Source organism: Trachemys scripta, chromosome 12 (assembly GCF_013100865.1).
Source record: "Trachemys scripta elegans isolate TJP31775 chromosome 12, CAS_Tse_1.0, whole genome shotgun sequence".
NCBI lineage: Eukaryota > Metazoa > Chordata > Testudines > Emydidae > Trachemys > Trachemys scripta.
In genome coordinates, this window is record NC_048309.1 from 36263102 (window position 1) to 36286811 (window position 23710).

The window sequence follows — 23710 nt, forward strand, 5'->3', positions numbered from 1 at the left end:
CGGGTGTTTTTTTTTTCTTTTGGCTAGGTTCGACGGGGACAGGTGAGCAAAGCCCACAGGCAAGTGGGGAACATGGAGACCTGAGAGATGGGTTGGAAACAAGAGGGAGCATGGGCTATAATGGCAGAGAGAAAGGAGGGTCAGGGCAAAACTGGGAGGCAAGAGCAAACCAGTATCTTAGATGCCTATATACAAATGCGAGAAGTATGGGTAATAAGCACTGGAAGTGCTAATAAATAAATACAACTATGACATTGTTGGCATCACTGAAACTTGGTGGGATAATACACATGATTGGAATGTTGGTGTGGATAGGTACAGCTTACTCAGGAAGGATAGACAGGGGAAAAAGGAAAGAGGTGTTGCCTTATATATTAAAAATGTACACACTTGGACTGAGGTGGAGATGGACATAGGAGACGGAAGTGTTGAGAGTCTCTGGGTTAGGCTAAAAGGGGTAAAAAACAAGGCTGATGTCATGCTAGGAGTCTACTACAGGCCACCTAACCAGGTGGAAGAGGTGGATGAGGCTTTTTTTAAACAACTAACAAAATCATCCAAAGCCCAAGATTTGGTGGTGATGGGGGACTTCAACTATCCAAATATATGTTGGGAAAATAACACAGCGGGGTACAGACTATCCAATAAATTCTTGGACTGCATTACAGACAACTTTTTATTTCAGAAGGTTGAAAAAACTACTGGGGGGAAGCTGTTCTAGACTTGATTTTAACAAATAGGGAGGAACTCATTGAGAATTTGAAAGTAGAAGGCAGCTTGGGTGAAAGTGATCATGAAATCATAGAGTTTGCAATTCTAAGGAAGGGTAGAAGGGAGTACAGCAAAATAGAGACAATGGATTTCAGGAAGGCGGATTTTGGTAAGCTCAGAGAGCGGATAGGTAAGGTCCCATGGGAATCAAGACTGAAGAGAAAAACAACTGAAGAGAGTTGGCAGTTTTTCAAAGGGACACTATTAAGGGCCCAAAAGCAAGCTATTCTGCTGGTTAGGAAAGATAGAAAATGTGGCAAAAGACCACCTTGGCTTAACCACGAGATCTTGCATGATCTAAAAAATAAAAAGGAGTCATATAAAAAATCGAAACTAGGACAGATTACAAAGGATGAATATAGGCAAACAACACAGGAATGCAGGGGCAAGATTAGAAAGGCAAAGGCACAAAATGAGCTCAAACTAGCTACAGGAATAAAGGGAAACAAGAAGACTTTTTATGAATACATTAGAAGCAAGAGGAAGACCAAAGACAGGGTAGGCCCACTACTCAGTGAAGAGGGAGAAACAGTAACAGGAAACTTGGAAATGGCAAGTCTGAAGGAATGCCTAACATAGTGAATGCTAATGGGAAGGGGGTAGGTTTAGCAGATAAAATAAAAAAAGAACAAGTTAAAAATCACTTAGAAAAGTTAGATGCCTGCAAGTCACCAGGGCCTGATGAAATGCATCCTAGAATACTCAAGGAGCTAATAGAGGAGGTATCTAAGCCTCTAGCTATTATCTTTGGGAAATCATGGGAGACGGGAGAGATTCCAGAAGACTGGAAAAGGGCAAATATAGTGCCCATCTATAAAAAGGGAAATAAAAACAACCCAGGAAACTACAGACCAGTTAGTTTAACTTCTGTGCCAGGGAAGATAATGGAACAAGTAATTAAGGAAATCATCTGCAAACACTTGGAAGGAGGTAAGGTGATAGGGAATAGCCAGCATGGATTTGTAAAGAACAAATCATGTCAAACCAATCTGATAGCTTTCTTTGATAGGATAAGGAGTCTTGTGGATAAGGAAGAAGCTGTGGATGTGGTATACCTAGACTTTAGTAAGGCATTTGATACGGTCTCGCATGATATTCTTATCGATAAACTAGGCAAATACAATTTAGATGGGGCTACTATAAGGTGGGTGCATAACTGGCTGGATAACCATACTCAGAGAGTAGTTATTAGTGGTTCCCAATCCTGCTGGAAAGGCATAACAAGTGGGGTTCCGCAGGGGTCTGTTTTGGGACCGGCTCTGTTCAATATCTTCATTAACGACTTAGATATCGGCATAGAAAGTACGCTTATTAAGTTTGCAGATGATAGCAAACTGGGAGGGATTGCAACTGTTTTGGAGGACAGGGTCATAATTCAAAATGATCTGGACAAATTGGAGAAATGGTCTGAGGTGAAAAGGATGACGTTTAACAAAGACAAATGCAAAGTGCTGTTTCTCTAGCCTCAGTTAATCATTTTGTCGTCCGTGACACTGGGCTGCGCTCGATGCTCAGTGTTAGTGCCAGTATATCTGTGTAATCAACAGATTGTATTGCTCCTTTAGTTACCTGCTACACTGTCTAATCCAGCTCTTTTCTCCTTTTCATCTCCAGCATCCCACCAATGGCCTGTGCTCAGATTTGTTACTCAGAGACTCAGGAGATGGGACAGTCCCAGCTCTGCTCCCTCAGGCTAGTGCCAGATTCTCATTAGAGAACTAACCATGTTATTTGTCACTAAGGGCAATCTCTAACCGCAAACAGAGCGGGCTCCGAGACAAGACAGCAGGATGGGAGAGAGGTCGGTATGGAGACAGATGGAAAAGGCTGGGATTGCAAAAGGAGACGAATGAGAGAGGATGTGCTAGAGGTTAGATATGAACAACTGCCGAGGAAAGGTAGAACGGGACCTTCCCTTTGTAGCCCCATACCTGAGTGCGATCGAAAGCAGCCCTGGGTTCACACACTAGTGTAGTAAGCTTTGTACAAAACATGCCTTGTGCAATATCATTTAAAAACAAATAATTGCAGGTCCTGGTGAAACATCTGCAGCAGCATTCAATGTACAGGTATGACCAGAAGCTGAAAGTTTGGTTGAAATGTGGTTACCAGACGAGTCCGAGGGTGGGTTAAACCTGTGTCTCAAAGACACAGGACAGGCTAACTCCTCTTGCCAGGTGTCATCAAAGCTGATGGGCCATGGGGCTGGTCTTTAGCAGCAGATGTGAGGGCGGGAACAAAGCAATCTGTTTTGGCTAACCACAGCATGGAACCTCTGTCACCCAGGGCCGGTGTAACCACTAGGCGAACTAGGCGGCCGCCTAAGATGCCAAGATTTGGGGGCGCCATAAAGCGGTGCCCCAAAATTTTTTTTTACACTATTGCTGGAAAATGAATGAATTAAAGAAAGAGAAACATCGTTGAACTTGCATTTTAACTTGTCGTTCTTCTCTCATATATTACAGCTATGGCCTACGCCAGCTCTGCGTTGCGGGCACAAGCGTGCTGCTTCACTACGGTACAAAGTGGCAATGATGTCATTTTTCTCATTGCACGCAACCGTTACCCGTTCTGACAGGCTTTTTATAATGCTAAGTTTACTAGTTGTCGGAGGTTGTCGACTGAGGCTAACTATTTTTGTTGCGTTATTTCAGATCTAAGACTCTGGCCATTCTAATTTTATAAATTTTATTAATAACAATAATTGGATATTCTAAAGGTAGAATAAAATGTAGTAGATTTTGATATGAAAGAATGAATGAATGAAGTATACGTGAACAATGGCACACTATGCAGTATTCATTTTTGAACGTTTATAATAAGCGATGCTCCGCGGGGAGGGGAGGGGAAGGGCGGGGCGCAAGGTGGAAGTTTCATCTAGGGCGCAAAATATCCTTGCACCAGCCCCGCTGTCACCTCGAGACCTCACAGAAGGAACCAACTTTATCTAGGGGTGACCATCCGGAAACGGCATGTCAAAGGGTGACTGGACTATAAGCGTGAGGGCCACAAATACCCATGGTCTGCCCTCTATCTTTCTCCCTGCCTGTCTCTCTCGCTTTCACCTGAGACAAAGGAACCAACTGTCAGGCTCTGACCTGAGCATGTGGTCAGCCCCGTTGCTGGGGCCATGTGGGAAGAATTTTCCCTTGAACCAAGTCTAGCTTGTTAAGATTTAGCTGCTGGGAAGTGTTTTGTCTTCATTTCTCTTGTGCCTGTTCCTGACATTAATGCCCACTGCTCGCACTCGCTTGAAATCTCTCTCATAGTAGTTAAACGAACTTTTTTGATTTTTTTAAGCTAAACCCATCCAGGGCTGTGTTTAAACTGAATCATTTGGCAACTCCAGTTAAAGTAGCAAACTGGTACATATTGACCCCTGAGAGGGACAACGGCCCTCTGATGGGCTCGTCAGTGCAGGGCAACCGTTCTGGAGGAATTCAGGGCTGGGAGTGTGCTGGGGTCACCCTTCAGGCAGTAACCAAGGCTGGTGGGTGCCAGAGCATGGCTGGTGTGTCGCTGGCAGGCTGTTGGCCCAGAGCTGTGGCTAGACACACTCAGGGTGTGACTTGCAGGCTGGTAGCTGGTTGTGAGCAGCTGAGGTGGGAGCTACACCAGCAAATCATGGGGAGGCACCCGGGCTAGAGGGCAAGTGGTGACAGCCTCTTGCTGGTTGGGATGGCCGCCCCGCAGGGGGCACTGAAAATGGGCATTCAATTTAACTCACTCAGGATTCGAGCCTCTGATCGTTTGCATCTAAACCACCAATCACTCCCCCCCCCCCAGACCATCCAAGAGGGAGCAGACCCACCCTGCCGGGTCTCAGGAGCCGGATTTAGTCACCAGGATCTTTGGTGACCTCAATTCAAATCCAGCCGCTACCCCCGGCCCCTTTTCAGAGAGATTCCACAGAGCTTTGAGCAAAGGAGATGGGCGCTGGGTTTAGACATTCAGGGTTGGTCTCAGAACAGCCTAAGGGAATTAAGAGCTGGAAGAGCAGGACTTTCCAACCCGCCCCCCCAGAGCTCTTTAACTGGCTATGGCCACCCAGCCTGGTCTGCTCCTGTCTCTGGCTCTCACCTTTTTCTCCAAGCCATTTGCAAAAGTCTGATGGCTGGGCTCGTCCAGGATATGAACCCAGGACCACTTGCACCCAAAGCGAGAATCATACCCCTAGACGAACGAACCAGACACATAACACTGTTGCAGGGCCCTCTCTTAGACAGGGTGTGTCACTCTGCCCTCAAGAACCTCTGCTTCTTCAATGGCTGCCTCCATTCTGCAGGCTCCGCCTCTCATTGGTGTCTCCAGCATTGGCATCAGCGCATGGAACTCCATGCCACTGGATTTTACTCAGGCTGACACCTCAGCCCCAGGCCATCACAGGGCTCCTTCCCATCTCTAGTGATCCACAGCTTCCTGCTTGGCTGGCAGAATGGGGCACCAGCTGTACTAAGGCCATGAGAAGTTTCCCTGCCTCTGTCCAGGGCTGGCTTCTTTCCAGTCATTCTTACCAGTGAGATGGTTCCATAAGTGGCAAATTGAACAACACTGTCCTGTCGCTGGAGTGACCTGTGCACTTAGACTGACTTTGTGACACTGTTTCTCCAGCCTCCGTTAATCATTTTATTGTACGTGATACTGGGCTAGACTTGATGCTCAGTATTAGTGCGGGTAATTCTGTGGGATCAACAGATTGTATCTGCTACACTGTCTAATCCAGCCCTTTTCTCCTTTTCATCTCCAGCATCCCGCCATACCATGCCCCTGGCCAGCCCCTCACTCCGCGAACCAATCTCCCCACGCCATGCTCCATTGCCCTCATGGGAGCCCACAAATATATTTGGTGCCGGGCCCACAAAAGGTTAATCCGGCCCTGCCTGGCTGGAGCTGCTTTCTAAAGGCAACTTGCAAAACTAAAACCTACAGACGTCTCAGGGATCTGAACCCAGAATCTCTCGCACCCAGACAGAGTCACACCCCGAGGCTAGGGAGCAATGTTCAGGCATCTTTAATAGCTGCTTTCCCCTCTCATGGGTATCTCTGGAGTTGGCATCAGTCCATGGAACTCCCTGCCACTGGATGTTACTCCAGCTGACGCCTCAGTCTGTGAAAGGGCTTTTCTACATCTGTCACATCTACCACAGCTGCAGAGGGGAGGGATAGCTCAGGGGTTTGCACATTGGCCTACTAAACCCTGGGTTGTGAGCTCCATCCTTAAGTGGGCGATTTAGGGATCTGGGACAAAAATTTGTGTGGGGATCAGTCTTGCTTTGAGCAGGGGGTTGGACTAGATGACCTCCTGAGGTCCCTTCTGTGACAGGTTCAACCACAGAACCCTGCCCCCCCTCCTTGGGAACTGCCAACTGATGTGCCAAGACTACTGCTTTCCCTGCCAGCTCAGGACCCCAGCACCCTGTCTTGCTGAGCCAGACACACCCATCTGCTCCAACACACACCCAGAGCCTGAATTATTTGCTCCAAAGCTGCAGGCTTCACTGAAACCAGCTTACAGAAGTGTTCTTGTCTTTAACACTCAGATGCCCAGCTCCCAATGGGGTCTAAACCCAAATAAATCCATTTTACCCTGTATAAAGCTTATGCGGGGTAAACTCATAAACTGTTCACCCTCTATAACACTGATAGAGAGATATGCACAGCTGTTTGCCCCCCCCCTCCCAGTATTAATACATACTCTGGGTTAATTAATAAGTAATAAGTGATTTTATTAAATACAGAAAGTAGGATTTAAGTGGTTCTAAGTAATAACAGACAGAACAAAGTGAATTACCAAGCAAAATAAAATAAAACACGCAAATCTAAGCCTAATACAGTAATAAAATTGAGTACAGATAATATCTCACCCTAAAAGATGTTTCAATACATTTCTTTCACAGACTGGATGCCTTCCTAGTCTGGGCACAATCCTTTCCCCGGTACAGCCCTTGTTCCAGCTCAGATGGTAGCTAGGGATTCCTCATGATGGTTCTCCTCTTTGTTCTGTTGCACCCATTTATATATCTTTTGCATATATAACCTCTCTGGGTTCCCACCCCCTCCTTCTCAATGGAAAGACACCAGGTTAAAGATGGATTCCAGTTCAGGTGACATGATCACATGTCACTGTAAGACTTCATTACCCCTTGCCAGCACACACGTATACAGGAAGACTTACAGGTAAAACAGAGCCATCTGCAGTCAACTGTCCTGGTTAATGGGAGTCATCAAGATTCCAAACCAGCATTAATGGCCCACACTTTGCATAATTACAATAGGCCCCCTCAGAGTTATATTTCCTATTTCTAGTTTCAGATACAAGAGTGGAACATTTATACAAATAGGATGATTGCACTCGGTAGATTATAAGCTTTGTAATGATACCTTACAAGAGACCTTTTGCATGAAGCATATTCCAGTTACATTAGCATATTTTCATAAAATCGTATAGAGTGCAACGTCACACCTTCCAACCCTGATATTCTATGATTCTATGACTGCTCCTGTCTTCTCCTACCATGGCAGGGTGTGGTAAATCCAGGTGCTCGCCCAGCCCTCCCAGGGCATGGAGTAGGAATCGGCCTGCCAAGCCCCACCCCAGGGCTTTCGCTGTGGTCAAAAGTTTGTCACAGCTCCAGCTTGGAACAACTAGGGGGGAGGGGTGTCAGGGTTCCCTCCCCACTCTGAAATTTGGGGTACAGATGTGGGGACCTGCATGAAAACCCCCCCAAGCTTATTTCTACCAGCTTAGGGTTAAAACTTCCCCAAGGCACAAATTCCTTCCTTGCCCTTGGTATTGCTGCCACCATCAAGTGATTTAAACAAACATTTAGGGAGGGCTACTTGGAGCCCTACCTCACCCAAAATATCCCCCCCAAGCCCCTACACCCCCTTTCCTGGTGAGGCTTGAGAATAATATCCTCACCACTTGGTTAAAAAGTGAGCACAGATCAACCCCTGTGGGTTTTTAGGATACTGAAAAACAATCAGGTTTTTAAAAGAAGTTTATTTAAGAAAAAAAGATAAAAGAATCACCTCTGTAAAATCAGGATGGAAGATAACTTTACAGGGTAACAAAAAGATTCAAAACACGGAGAATTTTCCCTCTAGACAAAACTTTAAAGTTACAAAAACAGGGATCAACCTCCCTCTTAGCACAGGGAAAATTCATAAGCTAAAACAAAAGATAGCAAAAAATGCATTAAAGTATTACTTACTATTTTTGTATTAGATGTATTATTTTAGTAGGAGCTGGATTACTTGCTTGTTTTTTTTTTTTTTTTTTTTTTTTTAGAAAACCTTCACAGAGCACAAAAAAAGCCTCCCCCCACCCCTGTCTCCCCAGATTTGAAAGTATCTTCTTTCCCCATTGGTCCTTCTGGTCAGGTGCCAACCAGGTTTTCTGAGCTTCTTAACCCTTTGCAGGTAAAGGAGAGATTTTATGCTACCCGTAGCTGTATGTTTATGACAGGGGGCCTGAGTCCCTCCACCCTCTTCAATGCCCTGGAGCCCTCCGGGGGTCCTGTCCATTTGCTGGCCCAGGCCCTGCGCTGGTTTAAAACCAGGCTATTGAGCTGTGGCCAGTGGTCCCTGGAGGAGCCAGTCTGCACCAGGGTAGGCACCTCGCCAAGGGGCTGGTAACTGGTGGGATGACCCTGGAGACGCTACGGACCATACCGCAGCTCTGACTGAGTGTTTAATGCAATGGCCCCCAAAGGCACCAACCCTGCTGCCCAGGGCCGTTCTGTTCTGCTCAGTGTCAGTAATGTAATATGAGAAGCCAGGACTCCCAGGGGAGCCCCCGAACTCCTGCCCACTCTCCCTGGTCCTGCTCACCGTTGGAACGGCACCTCCTCCTGACCATCCCAGGGATTAGCTCCGTGAGGCTGACAACCCCTTCCTGTGGTCACACATCTCTTGCTGCTTCAGCCTCTCCATGCTTTAGTCCCCCAACCAGGTCCCTCAGCACTGCCACCTTCCATGCAGAGTCCTTCCAAATCTCTTCTGTTGGAGGGGCATCCGGCCAGCCTCACACCCAGTACCTCAAGCCAGTAACTCCTGCAGCAACACAGCTCACTGGCCCACCACTGCCCCTTACTCACTAGCAGTAAGGAAACCCAGGCCAACTCACTACTCCAGGCCAAGGACTCTACAACATACAAGGTCTGCTAAGTTCCCAACCTTCCTGTAGCCCACAGGATCTCTTCTTCATCCAACCAGGCCAGACCCCCAGGGTTCCCTCCTGCCCTCTCTACTACACAGAGGGTGACCACCAACTTTCTCCCAGCAGCCTTTGCTGCTGCCAGCTCCCTGGGTTTAGACTAGCCCCACCCACTCCTGCTCAGATGTGCCACCCCCTAATTAGGGCATATGACTAATTAATCATAAATAATAAATAAAACTCCTTTTAAAACACTCTGAATTGCCCCCGTTTGTTCCCTGGCCCACCTCTGTGCTCTCACAGCCGGCATGGGGAGCACACCCCATCACACCGGCCTCCTATGTAATCTGGGGAGGTGGGAAACCCACCTGAGCGTCTCTGCTCTAAACCAAAGCCCTGGAACCAGGTTTCACAGAGCCCCTGTGCCATGGCCAGGCCACTGGATGCCAAGGGCGCGTCTCTCCTGATCTCCCAGCCCCCCAAGGCTGAGTTGGCACTGAGCTCTAGGGGAGGGCTCGTGGCTGAGATCCCTGAGCGGCCTGGCAGTCAGGGGTTTAGAGGCCCCTTGCCAGTCCCATCCCGGATGCCCCACTGCCAGGCTCCTGGGCCAATCGCCCCCCTGGCTTATGTACTGGCCCCTTCTGCCCCATCTCGGCTTGGCACCAGTCCGTCTAATATTTTCCCAGCTAAGCTGATACCCAGGGGAGGTTATTAGTGGAGCTAACAAGCTCCCTTCTCCCCTCTGCCCCTGACAGATGCTAACGAGCCACGCTGTCTTAATCAGCCCCTGGTGTGTACCGAGGCAGATCTAATTGGCAGACCCATTCCCACCAGGACCCCAAAGCCCCGGGGGACCCTCTCAGAGGTTGTTAATGCCAGGAAAGTTTGCTCTGCATAGGAGCCCCCGAGATGCATGTGAAGGCCCTGTATCAGACCCACAGCTCCACTGCGGAGCAAGGGAGCCAGTCATGGTGCAGTCCCAGGCTGGGCCAGCCCCATAGGGCTGCTGGGGCTGGGGTTAGTCACAGTGGGGCACAGAGAGGGAGCGGAGCAGCCAGTGCCCCCTGGGCCTCTTTGAGTCTCTCAGGTCTGGGAAACAAACCCAGTCGCTAGAGAAAGGGGCTGAAATTCTGCTGCCAGTGGGGGCAGGGCACGGTGCCTCCACTGCCTCTGGAGACCCTTCGGTCCAGGGGTTTCAGAGCACGGCTCGAACCAGGCCCATAAGAAACTGGAGAGACTGGCCGGTGCCCTCTTGTGAGGGCAGCTTGTCCCTTGTCTGCTACCGCAGGGCGTTGGTGCCTTCCCCTGACTTGGCTGGCACTCTCCGAGAGAAGCCCCGGGGACTGATCCAGGCAGGCGGTTCCCCAGCACGCTGGGGTTGGCTGCATCGTGGCGGCCCCATCCAGGAACTCAACACCTGGCCTTGGCTGACGCTTTATCATACCGACCTCTCCTCAGCAGCTGCTGCCCGCCAGCCCCCTCCCCACGACTGTCTCTCTTCTGCCCACTCAGCCAAGGTCGTTGTCCCCAGAACCAGGTGCAGATGAACGTTCCACGAGCCAGGCTGCAATCCCAGGGGATGGCTGCCCCCTTCCCCCGGGACAGGCCTCAGTTTGGTTCCCATCCAGGACACCTTTAGTAAGGCAAGGGAAAATCTGTGAGGGGTTCAGGACCAGCTCCACAGGGCAGGATTTGAGGGCCCAGCAGCTACAAGACATGGATCCACTGGGCAAAGGACACCAAAAGCACCCGGGGTTTCTAGTTGGGCCCCTCTGGCGAAGGACGTGGGCGCTCCGCTGTGCTTGAGAGAGAGCTGGGTCCACCTGCTCAACGGCAGGAGCCGCCGGGTCTACGCGCTGAGAGCAGATGTGCACAGGGGTTGGTCAGAGGAGACGAGAGGGATTCAGATAGCCCCAGAGGGGGCTTGCTGGGGTCCTGTAATCACTGACATGGCAGGTGGGAAGGGACCTTGCGCGGTATCTAGTCCATCCCCTGCGCTGAGGCAGGGCCAAGTGACCCTAGACTACCCCTGATGTTGGCTTGGACAACCCTCTCTGCCACGCGACCCTCCCGTTAATCTAGCCCTGACTCCCGCCCAGCCTGGGATGGTTGGACGGAGGAGCACCCCAAGGGGTTCAGATGCTCAGAGAGGCGGGCTAAAGGGGTTCACACGGGGATGGGTGGAGAGGTATCTGGGGGGACAGAGATGGGGGACATCATGTGACAGCTGATTGGCAATGGGGCCTTCCCCCTGCCTGCCCAGGTTCTATAGGATCCGACCCAGGGGGTTTCACCTATCAGTAGCCAATGGGGCAGGCGGCCCCGCACTGTGGCAACTGGCGTTAACCAGCCAAGGACCCAACCCCTCCCTCCAGCATACAGAGGTGGGGGGTCGCCACGGGGTGTGGGAAGACAGGAGAGGACACAGAAATAGACCACACCCCTCGCAAGCCAAGCCCCGCCCCTACAGCGCATAAACCCGCCCCAAAATGCTGTCAAACAAACTCAGTCGTAAGACTCCCTTGTTCTGTCATTGTTGTATTGTTAGCAATGCGCGCAACTGACAGAATGCAGCTGTGGAGTGGTCCTATGATAAAATGCAGCAGGGCAGGGAGGGGCAGAGCTGCCTGGTATTGGGGGAGCCAAACCCCCAGTTCATTGGGGGCTTCCCATTTCTGTGGCAGCTCTGAATCATCCCAGCTGCAAACTGAGCATTGGTAACAAAACACATCACTGCAGAACAGCCGGAATGGTCCAACGTGGGAATGTGAAGAAGGGGCCGGCTCCCACCTGCACCGAACATGGCCTGGCGCCCGGACGGGGCTGGGCGGCCGTCCCCACCTCCTCGGCACTGATCTGAGGGTTGGTCCCTTCCCCAGCGGGGCACCAGCTGTGAGAAAGGGGATTTGGATAACACCCCCAAGATGTTCCCCTGTCTGTGAGTGGGCAGCACAGGCGAATCGCCCAGGGGATTTAGGAGTGGCGTTCCCGCACATCTCAGCCTACAGGCCCGAATGCAGGGTCTTCTGCGGGGTCACCGGCCAGGTGACACTCCCCGGTAGTGCCAGCGATCGAGGCAGGTGGTTTTGGGCGGAGCGTCCAGGGCTGCATCCCTGGAGGGAGGCGGTACTGGGGGTTGGAGCTGAGACACGGGCTTGGGTGGGCATCCTATGGTCTGCGGGACTCCAGCGGCCATGGTTCGAGCGCCACAGGACACCAGGCTCGGACGCCCCCCATGGGGGAAGAGATGGGGGTCAGGGGCTGCCTGAGGGGGCTCTGGGCTGAGATCAGCGTACATGGGAGCCGGGAGCAATGGCCACAAAATCAAGAGTGGGGAGCAGGCTAGCAGAGCGATCGGCAGGGGAGGGGGCAGGGCAGCAGTTCGCATTGGAGGCGGGTGCCAGGGGAGGGACCACCCCACCCGCCAGGGGAGGGACCCCCCCGCTGGCTACACCAGACCTTTGCCCTTCATGCGCTCCAGCAGCACGGAGACCAGGCGCTCCAGCTTGAGAGCAGCCTGGCGCCCGGCCTCCAGCACCTCGGCGTGGTTGGCCTTCTCCCGGGTCCCGTACTCCAGCACCGACTTGTTGGTGATCAGAGAGAAGCCGAAGACGCGCAGGCCGCAGTGCCGGGCCACAAGCACCTCGGGCACCGTGCTCATCCCTGGGGGCACAGCCTGCGTCAGCCTGCAGGAGGCGACAGAGAGCCAGCGACGCCCAGCCCCTGCCCCACAGTGGCCGCTCTTCCCGTTCCCTCCTATGCTCCGTTCGTCCCTTACCCTCCTCCCTTCCCCTCCATCTCTTCCTTCCTTCCCTCCCTCCCCGTTCCCTCCTCTGCCCCATTCCTTCCTTCCTTCCCTCCTTCCTCTGCCCCGTTCCTTCCTTCCTTCCCTCCCCGTTCCCTCCTCTGCCCCGTTCCTTCCCTCTCTCTCTCCCTCCTCTGCCCCGTTCCTTCCTTCCTTCCCTCCCCATTCTCTCCTCCTTCCCTCCCCGTTCCCTCCTCTGCCCCGTTCCTTCCTTCCTTCCCTCCCTCCCCGTTCCCTGCTCCCCTCCGCCCCCCGTCTGTGGCTCACCGACGGCGTCGGCGCCCAGCTGCTGCAGGAAGCGACACTCAGCAATGGTCTCGTAGTTGGGCCCCCCCAAGGTGCAGTAGACGCCCTCGTGCAGGATCGGGCCGTAGCCCAGCTCTTTGCCCACTGCCAGCGCCAGGCCCCGCAGCTGCTCGTCATAGGCGTCTGACATGGCGGGGAAGCGGGGCCCGAACCTACGTGGGCAGGGGAAGGGAGAGAGCTTGTGTTGTGGTCGGAGACGGAGACGCCCCCCCATCCCTTCCTGGAGCAGAGAATGGCCCTTGGGTCCCCTGTGCTGGTCTCTGGCCAGGACTCAGGGTCCTGTCCCCGCCCAGGGGCTCCCACCCATTTCCCAGGCTTTACACTGCTGCCACCATTCACCATGGCAAAGGAGGGGCACAGCTTCAGTGGGGCTGTAGGAAAACACTGGGGGGTAGGAGGCAGCAGGGGGGAACCCAGTGGGGGTCAGCAGGGAAGGAGGACGCTGGGTGCCCAGGGGAGCAGCAGGGATGGAGCATGCTGGGTGCCCAGTGGGGCAGGAGGGGGCCTGGTGCCTGGCGGGGCAGGGCAGCAAGGGGCAGAGCAGCAGGGGGGCAGGGGGGGGAGGCACGGGGTGCCCAGCGGGGGGGGGAGCAGCTCCTACCTCTCGTCACAGGGGCCGCTCAGCGGGTTGATGCCAGCCAGGCCAGGCATGTTGATGTGGTCCCGGATCACCATGATGTCGCCCACCTGATACCCGCGGTTGAGGCCTCCAGCCGCGTTGGTGACAATCAGGGTCCCTGCACCCAGCAGGCAGAAGATCCGCACTGGGAACGTCACCTGTGGGGGAGCAGGCAGGGATGGGGGCGGAGTAGCCACCTCCAAAATTGGTGGGGAGCAGCATCCAGTGCCAGATGCTCCCAGCCCTGGGTACCCCAATACAGCTCTGCCAGTGCCCCTCACTCCTGAACCTGCAGCTCCCCTCCCCCCATGTCCCTCACTCCTGAACCGCAGCCCCCCCCGTGTCCCTCAGGCCTGGCCTTAAGGAAAATGGCGACCTGGGCAAACTTATATTTTAGTGCCCCTTGAGTTTCAGTATGTCGTACCTTCACTACAGGGTGTTGGGGCTGTAGTGAAAACTCTACTTTTTTTTTGTGTGGATAACTTAGAAATAAGCTGTTGATTTCACTGTACACACACAAATCCACAATATATCCATCAGTAATAAATAATTTACTTACTGATAGGGAAAGCAAGAAAAATGCTGCTTGAGAACTTGTTAGAGTCTAAATTCAGTGATATAAACTTCTAAATTGGGACAGTTACAAATGGACTAGTGAATCAACAAATCCTTTCTGGTTTTCAGATAGTTATTTTGTATATCTTGACATACAATATTGACACTTGGTGAGTTTCGCTGTTTGAGTCATGTTGGTACCTGGATATTATATATATATACACACACAACACATGAAAAGATGGGAGTTGCCTTACCAAGTAGGGGGGTCAGTGCTAACTAGGCCAATTGAATTAGGGTGGATGTGGCCCATTCCCAACAGTTGACAAGAAGATGTGAGTATCAACAGAGGGGAAATTATTTTTTGTAGTGACTTAGCCACTCCCAGTCTACAAGCCGTCAGGAACACTATCCCCGATAATGTCACGGCAAACCTGGTGGCTGAGCTTTGTGACTTTGTCCTCACCCATAACTATTTCAGATTTGGGACAATTTATACCTTCAAGTCAGCAGCACTGCTATGGGTACCCGCATGGCCCCACAGTATGCCAACATTTTTATGGCTGACTTAGAACAACGCTTCCTTAGCTCTCGTCCCCTAACGCCCCTACTCTAGTTGCGCTACATTGATGACATCTTCATCATCTGGACCCATGGGAAGGAGGCCCTTGAGGAATTCCACCAGGATTTCAACAATTTCCACCCCACCATCAACCTCAGCCTGGACCAGTCCACACAAGAGATTCACTTCCTGGACACTACAGTGCTAATAAGCAATGGTCACATAAACACAGGGCCGGCTCTAGCTTTTTGGCCGCCCCAAGCCAAAAAAAACAAACAAACAAAAAAAAACCACACGGGGCGGCCAGAACGGCAAAGCAAAAAAAACAAAAGGGGGAGGGAGCAGGCGGGAGAGAGAGAGAGAGAAGAGGGCGGCCAGGGCTACAGCAGGGGTGCTGCCACGCAGCCCCTCCCGCTGCGCCGACTCCTGCTGCCAGGGCTCCGCTCCGGTCGGCGGGGAGGGAAGGAAGAGGACTGCCCTGCAGGGCGCTCTGGTTCTCTGCGCTGCCACCCCCTACAGGGCGGCCGGAGCGGAACAACAACAACAACAAAAAGCGGCCATGCCGCCCTAGGATTGGGCAGAATGCCACCTCGAAGAATCTGCCGCCCCAAGCACCAGCTTGCTCAGCTGGTGCCTGGAGCCGGCCCTGCATAAACACCACCTCTTCATGTTCTCTGTATGTCTGTGTATATATATCTCCTCAATATATGTTCCATTCTATGCATCCGAAGAAGTGGGATGTAGCCCACGAAAGTTTATGCTCAAATAAATTTGTTAGTCTCTAAGGTGCCACAAGTACTCCTGTTCTTTTTATAAACACCAACCTATACCGGAAACATACTGACCACTATACTTACCTACATGCCTCCAGCTTTCATCCAGACCACATCACACGATCCATTATCTACAGCTAAGCCCTAAGATACAACCGCATTTGCTCCAATCCCTCAGACAGAGACAAACACATACAGGATCTCTACCAAGCGTTCTTAAAACAACAATACCCACCTGGGGAAGTGAGGAAACATTGACAGAGCCAGAAGGGTACCCAGAAGCCACCTACTACAGGACAGGCCCAGCAAAGAAAGTAACAGAACGCCACTAGCCATCACCTTCAGCCCCCAACTAAAACCTCTCCAGCGCATCATCAAGGATCTACAACCTATCTTGAAGGATGATCCCTCACTCTCACAGACCTTGGGAGACAGGCCAGTCCTCGCTTACAAACAGCCCCCCAACCTGAAGCAAATACTCACCAGCAACTACACACAACAGAAACACTAACCCAGGAACCAATCCCTGCAACAAGCACCGCTGCCAACTCTGTCCGCATATCCATTCAAGGGACACCATCATAGGACCTAACCACATCAGCCACACTATCAGGGGCTCGTTCACCTGCACATCTACCAAAGTGATACATGCCATCATGTGCCAGCAATGCCCCTCTGCCATGTACATTGGCTAAACCGGACAGTCTCTACGCAAAAGAATAAATGGACACAAATCAGACATCAAGAATTGTAACATTCAAAAACCAGTGGGAGAGCACTTCAATCTCCCTGGACACTCAATAACAGATTTAAAAGTGGCTATTCTTCAACAAAAAAACTTCCAAAACAGACTTCAAGAAGACACTGCAGAACTAGAATTAATTTGCAAACTTGACACTATCAAATTAGGCCCGAATAAAGACTGGGAGTGGCTGGGTCACTACAAAAAATAATTTTCCCTTTGTTGATACTCACACCTTCTTATCAACTTTTGGGAATTGGCGATGTCCACCTTGATTGCATTGGCCTCGTTAGCACTGACCCCACACTTGGTAAGGCGACTCCCATCTTTTCACCTGCCTACTGTATTTTTCACTCTATGCATCTGATGAAGTGGGTTATAGCTTATAAAAGCTTATGCCCAAATAAATGTGTTAGTCTCTAAGGTGCCACAAGGACTCCTCGTTGTTTTTGCTGATACAAACCAACACGGCTACCCAAATCACAACAATCACACATTATCCTCAGTTCCATCCTCACACTAACAGCAGGAACCCCAGTGACTTCCAGAGGATGAATGAGGTTTGCAGGACATGGGATTAAGATGGGAGCAAAGAAAGGAGTTTCCTTATTCTTAATCTTGATGCAGTATAGAAATGTACACAACATTGTGCCCAACAATTTAGGCCAGGCCCTGCCCCTAAGAATTTCACTATACTGTTAAGTACAACTTGTAGTGGAAACAGAAACTGTTGAAAAAAGAAAGCCTGGGGGCGTTGGTAAGCACTCAGGGATTGAATGAAAGGTAAATGGGTTTCAAGGAGGTCACAGCGGGCAGGCAGACACCACCCACTGTGACTCCCGTTTCCACTCCTGTTCAGATGGGTGGGGTGGCACACGGGGGAGCTGATCTCAGTCACACTCATTTATCTCCTATGCACCTGCCTGCCTGACTCTGGGGAGACAGCAGCCTCCCCCAGGAGGAAGGACAGGACCTTCAGCTGCTGATGGGGGCGGGGCAAAATTTAAAGGTTCCCCCCCAAAAGCTGGAGTGTCAAACCCCCCCCACCCCCAGGCAGCCAGGCCTCCCCCTTACCCTCAGGTCCCCTGTGGGAAAGCAGCTGTTCCCTCCTCCCTCCCCTACCTAACCTCTCCCTGCAGAGCTGAAGCAGCAGCCCTTCCTCCCTACTGCTCCCAGGCTCCCAACTATTTGGTGCACCTGCTGTTTGTTTACCTCTCCTGTCCTGGTCCCAGGCTGCCTCCAGCAAGCAGGGGAGGGAGGGGGAGAGCTCGGCAGGCAAATCCTGGCAGAGAACTGGGGCGGGGTGGGGGGAGGGTAATGTGACCCAGTGCCTGCCCCCCCATGGGTCACCCCTCTGCAGGGAAGGGAAGGGATGGGATGGGAGTAGGCAGGCTGCAGCAGCACCCCTGGTGGTGCTCACTGTGCAGAGCTAAATATGTGCTCCTGTCCTGCTGGCAGTGCCAGGGGAAAGAGCAAGCCCTTCCCTGGACAAGTGGGGCTCTTAGTGGGGAAGGGGAAGAGAAGGAGAATGGACCCGGACCTGCTCTGCACTAACACACAACCAGATAGCAGGGCTGCTCCAAACCCCCAGCGAGCCGGAATAGACAGAGACAAGCTGCACACACACTCCTCCTTCAACACCCGCCCCCAACCTCAGCCGCCCACCCCAGACATCAGGACAGGACCCAGCACAGCCTGCCCCATGGTTTCTACAGGGGGCCCTCTGTCCCGGGAGAGTGGGGGACCCCCCCAGGCACCCAGCCCTGCTGCTGCTCCCACCAGGAGTTACCTGAGAGTGAGTGAGTACAGGGGCAGCTCTAGGCACCAGCAAAGCAAGCAGGTGCTTGGGGCAGCCCATTTGCAGGGGTGGCAGCCGGCAGGGATCCAGCCTGAGAGCTGAGAACCAACAGGGAGCCCTGGGAGCTGTAGTTCCTTGGTTAGCTCCCTGCCTATAGAGCCAGCCCTGGAGCAGGGAAAGAACTACTTTTCCCAGCATTCCCTTGGCCGCTATCAACAGGAAAGGGAGGGGGAGGGAGTATGGTAGCTGAAACCTCATGCTGCAGCTTGCTGTGAATGGAGAGCTCACTGCTAGAGCAGGGTGGCACTGTGAATGGGGAACAAGTATGCCCAAGGAGTAGAAGGCTTTGGCCCAGATATCCCCTTCAGAAGACATCCCCAGACTGGATTAGGGATACTGGTGTGACCTCACCTTGCAGCCCTCAAAGAAAGAATTGGGGGGACTAAATGAACAGCGCCCCTCTCTATCTGAAGCCTAGCAAGGGTGGTACGTGGATCTCACTAGAATTTAAAATGAAAAGTAAGGGAGGGGAGGCTCTACTAAACTGGGCAACTTTAGCTACAGTACCAGACACGTAGGAGGATTTCCACTTCTGAGCCATGGAAGCAGAAATTGACTTTTCCTTTCTAATATTCAGAAAGGGAATCTAGCATCTGCCTTCCAGATTTGAACACCTCAAAATTCAGGAGTGCTCAAGCTCAATTTGGGCACCTGTTACTTCATTTCTCCTAGGGTTACCATCCGTCTGGCTTTCCCCGGACATGTCCAGCTTTTTCAGTGTTAAATGGCCGTCCGGGGGGAGATTTCTAATCAAGTAGAAATGTCCGAGATTTCCCCCTTCCCCTCGTGCGGAGTGCGGCGCGGCTGATTGGACGCCTGGCCTGATTGAAAGTCGCTCGCAGCCACTAGGGCCTCTAGCAGCCAGAGTCCCTCCCCCTCCCCCACTCCCTCCTGCCCCACAGAGCAGCAGCAGTGTTTGATTCCACGTGGAGCCTACATTTCTCCCTCTGCCGGGTGAGCAGGGGGAGCAGGGCAGGCGGCGGGGGTGTGTGTGTGTGTGTGTGTGTGTGTAGAGGCTGCAGGGGCAGGGCAGGCAGGGGACGCAGAGGCTGCAGGGCGAGTGGGGAGCAGGGGGCACAGAGGCTGAAGGGCGAATGGGGAGCAGGGGGCACAGAGGCTGCAGCGGCAGGGGGCGCAAAGGCTGCAGGGTGAGTGGGGAGCAGGGGGCACAGAGGCTTCAGGGGCGGGGGGGTGCAGAGGCTGCAGGGTGAGGAGGAGCAGGCAAGGGCATAGAGGCTGCAGGGGCCGTGGGGCGAGTGGGGAGCGGGGAAGCACTTAGCAACCCCCAACCAAGATCAGAGCGGGAGGGAGGAGGGGGAATGCGGGGTGCTCAGAGGAGGGGGCAGAGTTGGGGCAGGGACTTTGGGGAAGGGGTTGGAATGGGGGCGGAGAAGGGGTGGGGTTGGGGTGTGGGCGGGGAAGGGGCGGAGTTGGGGCAGGGCCAGGGGCGGGATCGGGGCCCCGTGGAGTGTCCTCTTTTTTAAATGTTTGAATATGGTAACCCTATTTCTCCCAAATCAAATATACTGATCCACTGTAACTTGCTGTAGAAAAAGTAGGATAAAATTGAGCAAGAAATGCTTCCCAGTGGTTTTTAGGACTGGAATTGCTATTTTCAACAGCCATTGCCTTTTTTTTTTTTTTAGTTTTATTTGTTTAAAAGGAAGACAGTGATATTGCATTGGCAAATTCCCCATAGAAACAAAGAGTGGAACAAAAGAATAATAAAGGCACCTCAACTTTTCCTCATTTATGGAGGACAGTCTTATAATATGCATCCAGATATCCTCCAATCACACAAGCTGAAAATTGTTCCACTTTACTGCAGTTCTGTAACCATATGGGAACCAATCCTGTCTGGGTTCTGTGCACATCCAAAATTCCTGCTGAATGACCCGCCCTGGGAGCAAGTTACCAGTGACCCAGGGCTGGGGCGGAAGGAGGGTGGGGGTGGGGGAGAGCCCAGGGCTGGGGCGGCAGGGGATGAGGGTGGAGGGGGCAGAGCCCTGGGCTGGGGCATCAGGGTGTGTGTGGGTGGGGGGGCACTGGTGGGGGGGCAGGGGGAGTCCAGAGCTGGGGCAGCATGGGGTGGGGGGCTGGGGTGGCAGGGGGTGCAGGTGGGGGGAGGCCCAGAGCTGGGGCGGCAGGGGGGGCAGGTGGAGGGGAGGCCCAGAGTTGGGGCAACAGGGGAGTGCGGGGGGGAGCTCAGGGCTGGGGTGGGGGCAGCCAAAATTTTTTTTGCTTGGGGCGGCAAAAAACCTAGAGTGAGTACCTCAAGCTGCAGCTTGGATGTGTGTTTTCTCTCCCGCCCTGACTCTGACTGGGCTGGCAGGAGTGCATCCACTCCTTAAGCCCAGCTGGCTGGCTGCAGGTAAGGTCACAAGGGACGCATCAAATGCGCCCCCATCAGCATGTCGCCCTGGGCATCTGCCCTTATCGTCCTGGCCAAAGGCCGGCCCTCACTCCTGAACTGCAGCCCCCCTCCCCTCCCCCCATGCCCCTCACTCCCGACCCGCAGCTCCCCTCCCCGCATGCCCCTCACTCCCAAATTGCAACCCCCTCAACTCAGACTCCCCCACTCCCCTGTGACCCTCACTACCAATCCACAGCCCCCTGCTAGCCCAGTCCTGGGCTCCCCTCACACCACCTCCCCGACAAGGAGCAACTCACCTTCCACAGCGGGTACCCCTCATACATGTGGAACCGGCCCTTCATCACCACGCAGCTTACCCCCGCCAGCGTCCCGAACACCAGCTTCCCCGCATGGCCTGCCACTGCCAGAGATGGGAAAGGGTTAAACGCCAGCCCCAGGGCGTCTTACACAGTGTAGGTACTGCCTCGCCTCTGCACCCTCGATTTGTGCAGCTGCCCACCCTCGCCCTCTGCGCCCCTTGCCCTCTACACCCCCTTGCCCAATGCACCCCCCTGACCCTCGCCCTATATCGCTCATTATAAAGTATAGCCGCCCCTTCCCATCCCCCATCCTCTGTTGCCCCTAGTGCCCATTATACCAGTGGTTTTCAAACTTTTTTTCTGGAGACCCAGTTGAAGAAAATTGTTGATGCCCACGACCCAATGGAGCTGGGGATGAGGGGTTTAGGGTGTGGGAGGGGCTCAGGGCTGGAGCAGAGGGTTGGGGTGCAGGGGTGAGGACTGCAGGGTGGGGCCGGGAATGAGGAGTTCAGGGTGTGGGAGGGTATCTGGGCTTGGGCAGGGGATGAGGGGGTTGGGGTGCAGGAGGGGCACCGGGTTTGGGGGGGCTCAGGGCTGGGGCAGGGGGTTGTGGTGCAGGAGGGGGTCAGGGCTCTAGGCTGGGGGTGCAGGCTCTGAGATGGGGCAGGGGATTGGGGTGTGGGCACAGACTTACCACCAGCAGCTCCCAATCAGCAGCACAGCCAGGGTGCACTGCGGACTGCGCTGTGCCCCAAAGCAGCCAGCAGCGGGTCTGACTCGTAGGCTGAGGCGCGCAAGCGGCTCCGCGTGACTCTCACCTGAAGGCACAACCCCCCAGTACGGAGCCAGTACTTGGAGCGGGGGCTGCGCATGGAGCTCTGTGGCCCCCTGCCTAGAAGCTGGACCCGCTGCTGGCCGCTTTCGGGGCAAAGCGCGGTGTCGGAAAGCTAGGCACTAGCCTGCCTTAGCCAGACAGCACCGCCAACAGGACTTTTAACGGCCAGGTCAGGGTGCTGACCAGAGCAAGGCGACCCAGTGCCTGACATGCCGCAACCAAGTAGTGGGTCGTGACTAGGGTGACCACAATACTAGTGTGAAAAATCAGGATGTGGGTGGTGGATAATAGGCACCTATATAAGGCAGAGCCCTGAATAAAATTGGGACATCTGGTTACCCTAGTCGTGCCCCGCGGTTTGAAAAACACTGTATATATACAGTATATATTATATATATATATATATTATACAGTATAGCCGCCCATTCCCCACCCCTGCCCTCTGCTGCCCCTAGTGCCCATTATACAGTATAGCCGCCCCTCACCTGTGCTCTGGGGGAAGTTGGGAATATCTGTGTAGTTAAAAACCACCGGATCCTTCACCTGGTCAGCCAGGCCCCCGAGGCCAGAGCCACAGATAATGGCCAAGCTGGGGCGGTGCTTGGTGTGATCCAGCAGCCAGTCGGCTGTTTCCTTGTGCTGCTCGTACGTGTACCTGCCGAGGGAGAGACGCGAGAGAGTTAAACCGAGCCATGTGCGTACACAGCAGGGCTGATCCCCTCCAGGAGGGGGCACAGAGGGAGACACACACACAGAGCAGTGCCCATCCCCTCCAGCAGGGGGCACAGGGACACACACAGAGCAGTGCCCATCCCCTCCAGCAGGGGACGGACGAGCACACACACACATGCACACACACACCCATCCAGCTCCCAGCCCATCTCAGAGGCCTGGCAGGGGCTGGTGCGGGGGGCGGGACGGTGCAGAGCTACAGGGGGCTGGAGCCAGGCTGGGCCAGAGGGGGGACGCTGGGGTGAGAGCGCTGGCCACGGTGGGGCAGGATGGAATTGCAGAGCAAGGGGAAGAGATGGGGCCCAGGAGGTGGGTAAGGCGCCAACCCCAGAGAGGCCATGGTGAGGGCAGGGACTTCTGAGCTGCCAGGTTCCTGGGCCGGTCGTGCAGGGAGCTGCCTGCTCTTCATCCCCTGGAGAAGGGCTCCAGCCTGGCAGGAGGCGGCACTCAGGGCCGGCTCCAGGCACCAGCTTACCAAGCAGGTGCTTGGGGTGGCGACTTCGGAGAGGGACGGCACATCCAGCTGTTCGCCAGCAATTCGGCGGACGGTCCCTCACTCCTGCTCGGAGCGAAGGACCTCCTGCGAATTGCCGCCGCAGATCGCGATCGCGGCTTTTTGTTTGTTTGTTTGGCTGCTTGGGGCGGCCAAAACCCTGGAGCCGGCCCTGGCGGCACTTTACCAGCACCATCCACCCTGCCAGGGCAAGCGGGGAAATCTCCCCCCATCCCAGCTTTGCTGGGCCCCTCACTCCAAACCGCAGCCCCCGCTAACCTGGGCCTGATCTCCATCACTGGAGGGTGAAGAAGGATGCTGGGGGCAGGCAGCCTGCAGAGTCAGGCAGGCTGGCCTGGGATTGCTCCCTGGCCTGTTGATCATTAACTAAGGAGTGTGTGGGAAGGGGCGGGGAGCGGGGTCAGCCCAGGCCACCGGAGGGGAAGTGGCTTCCCCAGGGGCCCGTTACTCCACAAGGCCCTGTGCTGGCAGGCTGCCATCTGGGTGGTGGTTTCCCGGAATAGAGAAACAGTCTCTGCCCCAGATCCCTGCTGGCCCCCCCCGCATTGAGTCACATGCTGGGTTTTGGAGGGAAACATACTGAGCTGGCTGTTTGGGTCAGGCGGCTTTGACTCATCCGGGTGCTGGGGGGGAGGCGCCATGAACATGAGAATCCGGTCTTAGCAAGGGGTGGAATAGCAGGGTGCTGTGGGTCCGGACTCAGGGGCACCGGCAAACTCACCTTGCAGCTGCCAGGGGCCGGATCAAGCCCAGAGCCCCCTGGAGTAGAATAGCCCTGTGCTCCATTCCCCCCCCCCCCCCCCCCCC

At 53.9% G+C, this 23710-nt stretch overlaps 2 protein-coding genes across 4 annotated transcripts in view; both read right to left on the reverse strand.

Moving 5' to 3' along the window:
• Positions 1-10371, reverse strand: part of LOC117885378 (interferon-inducible GTPase 5-like) — an 18754-nt gene extending 8383 nt beyond the window's left edge. Inside the window, exons 1-2 of the mRNA XM_034786692.1 lie at positions 10240-10371; positions 4852-4944 (exon numbers count right to left, since the gene is read on the reverse strand). Of these exons, the coding sequence (XP_034642583.1) occupies positions 4852-4944; positions 10240-10371 (225 nt within the window). The remainder of the gene's footprint in view (positions 1-4851; positions 4945-10239) is intronic.
• Positions 10372-11451: 1080 nt separating this feature from the next.
• PNP (purine nucleoside phosphorylase) overlaps positions 11452-23710 on the reverse strand; it is a 13854-nt gene continuing 1595 nt past the window's right edge. Inside the window, exons 1-7 of one of the 3 annotated variants that reach the window (XM_034786636.1) lie at positions 23162-23356; positions 22143-22312; positions 20820-20923; positions 13642-13817; positions 13002-13192; positions 12378-12592; positions 11452-12336 (exon numbers count right to left, since the gene is read on the reverse strand). In XM_034786636.1, coding sequence (XP_034642527.1) covers positions 12378-12592; positions 13002-13192; positions 13642-13817; positions 20820-20923; positions 22143-22312; positions 23162-23178 — 873 coding nt within the window. In that variant the 5' untranslated portion in view covers positions 23179-23356 and the 3' untranslated portion in view covers positions 11452-12336. The other 2 variants (XM_034786634.1, XM_034786635.1) reach the window with 2 other exon arrangements.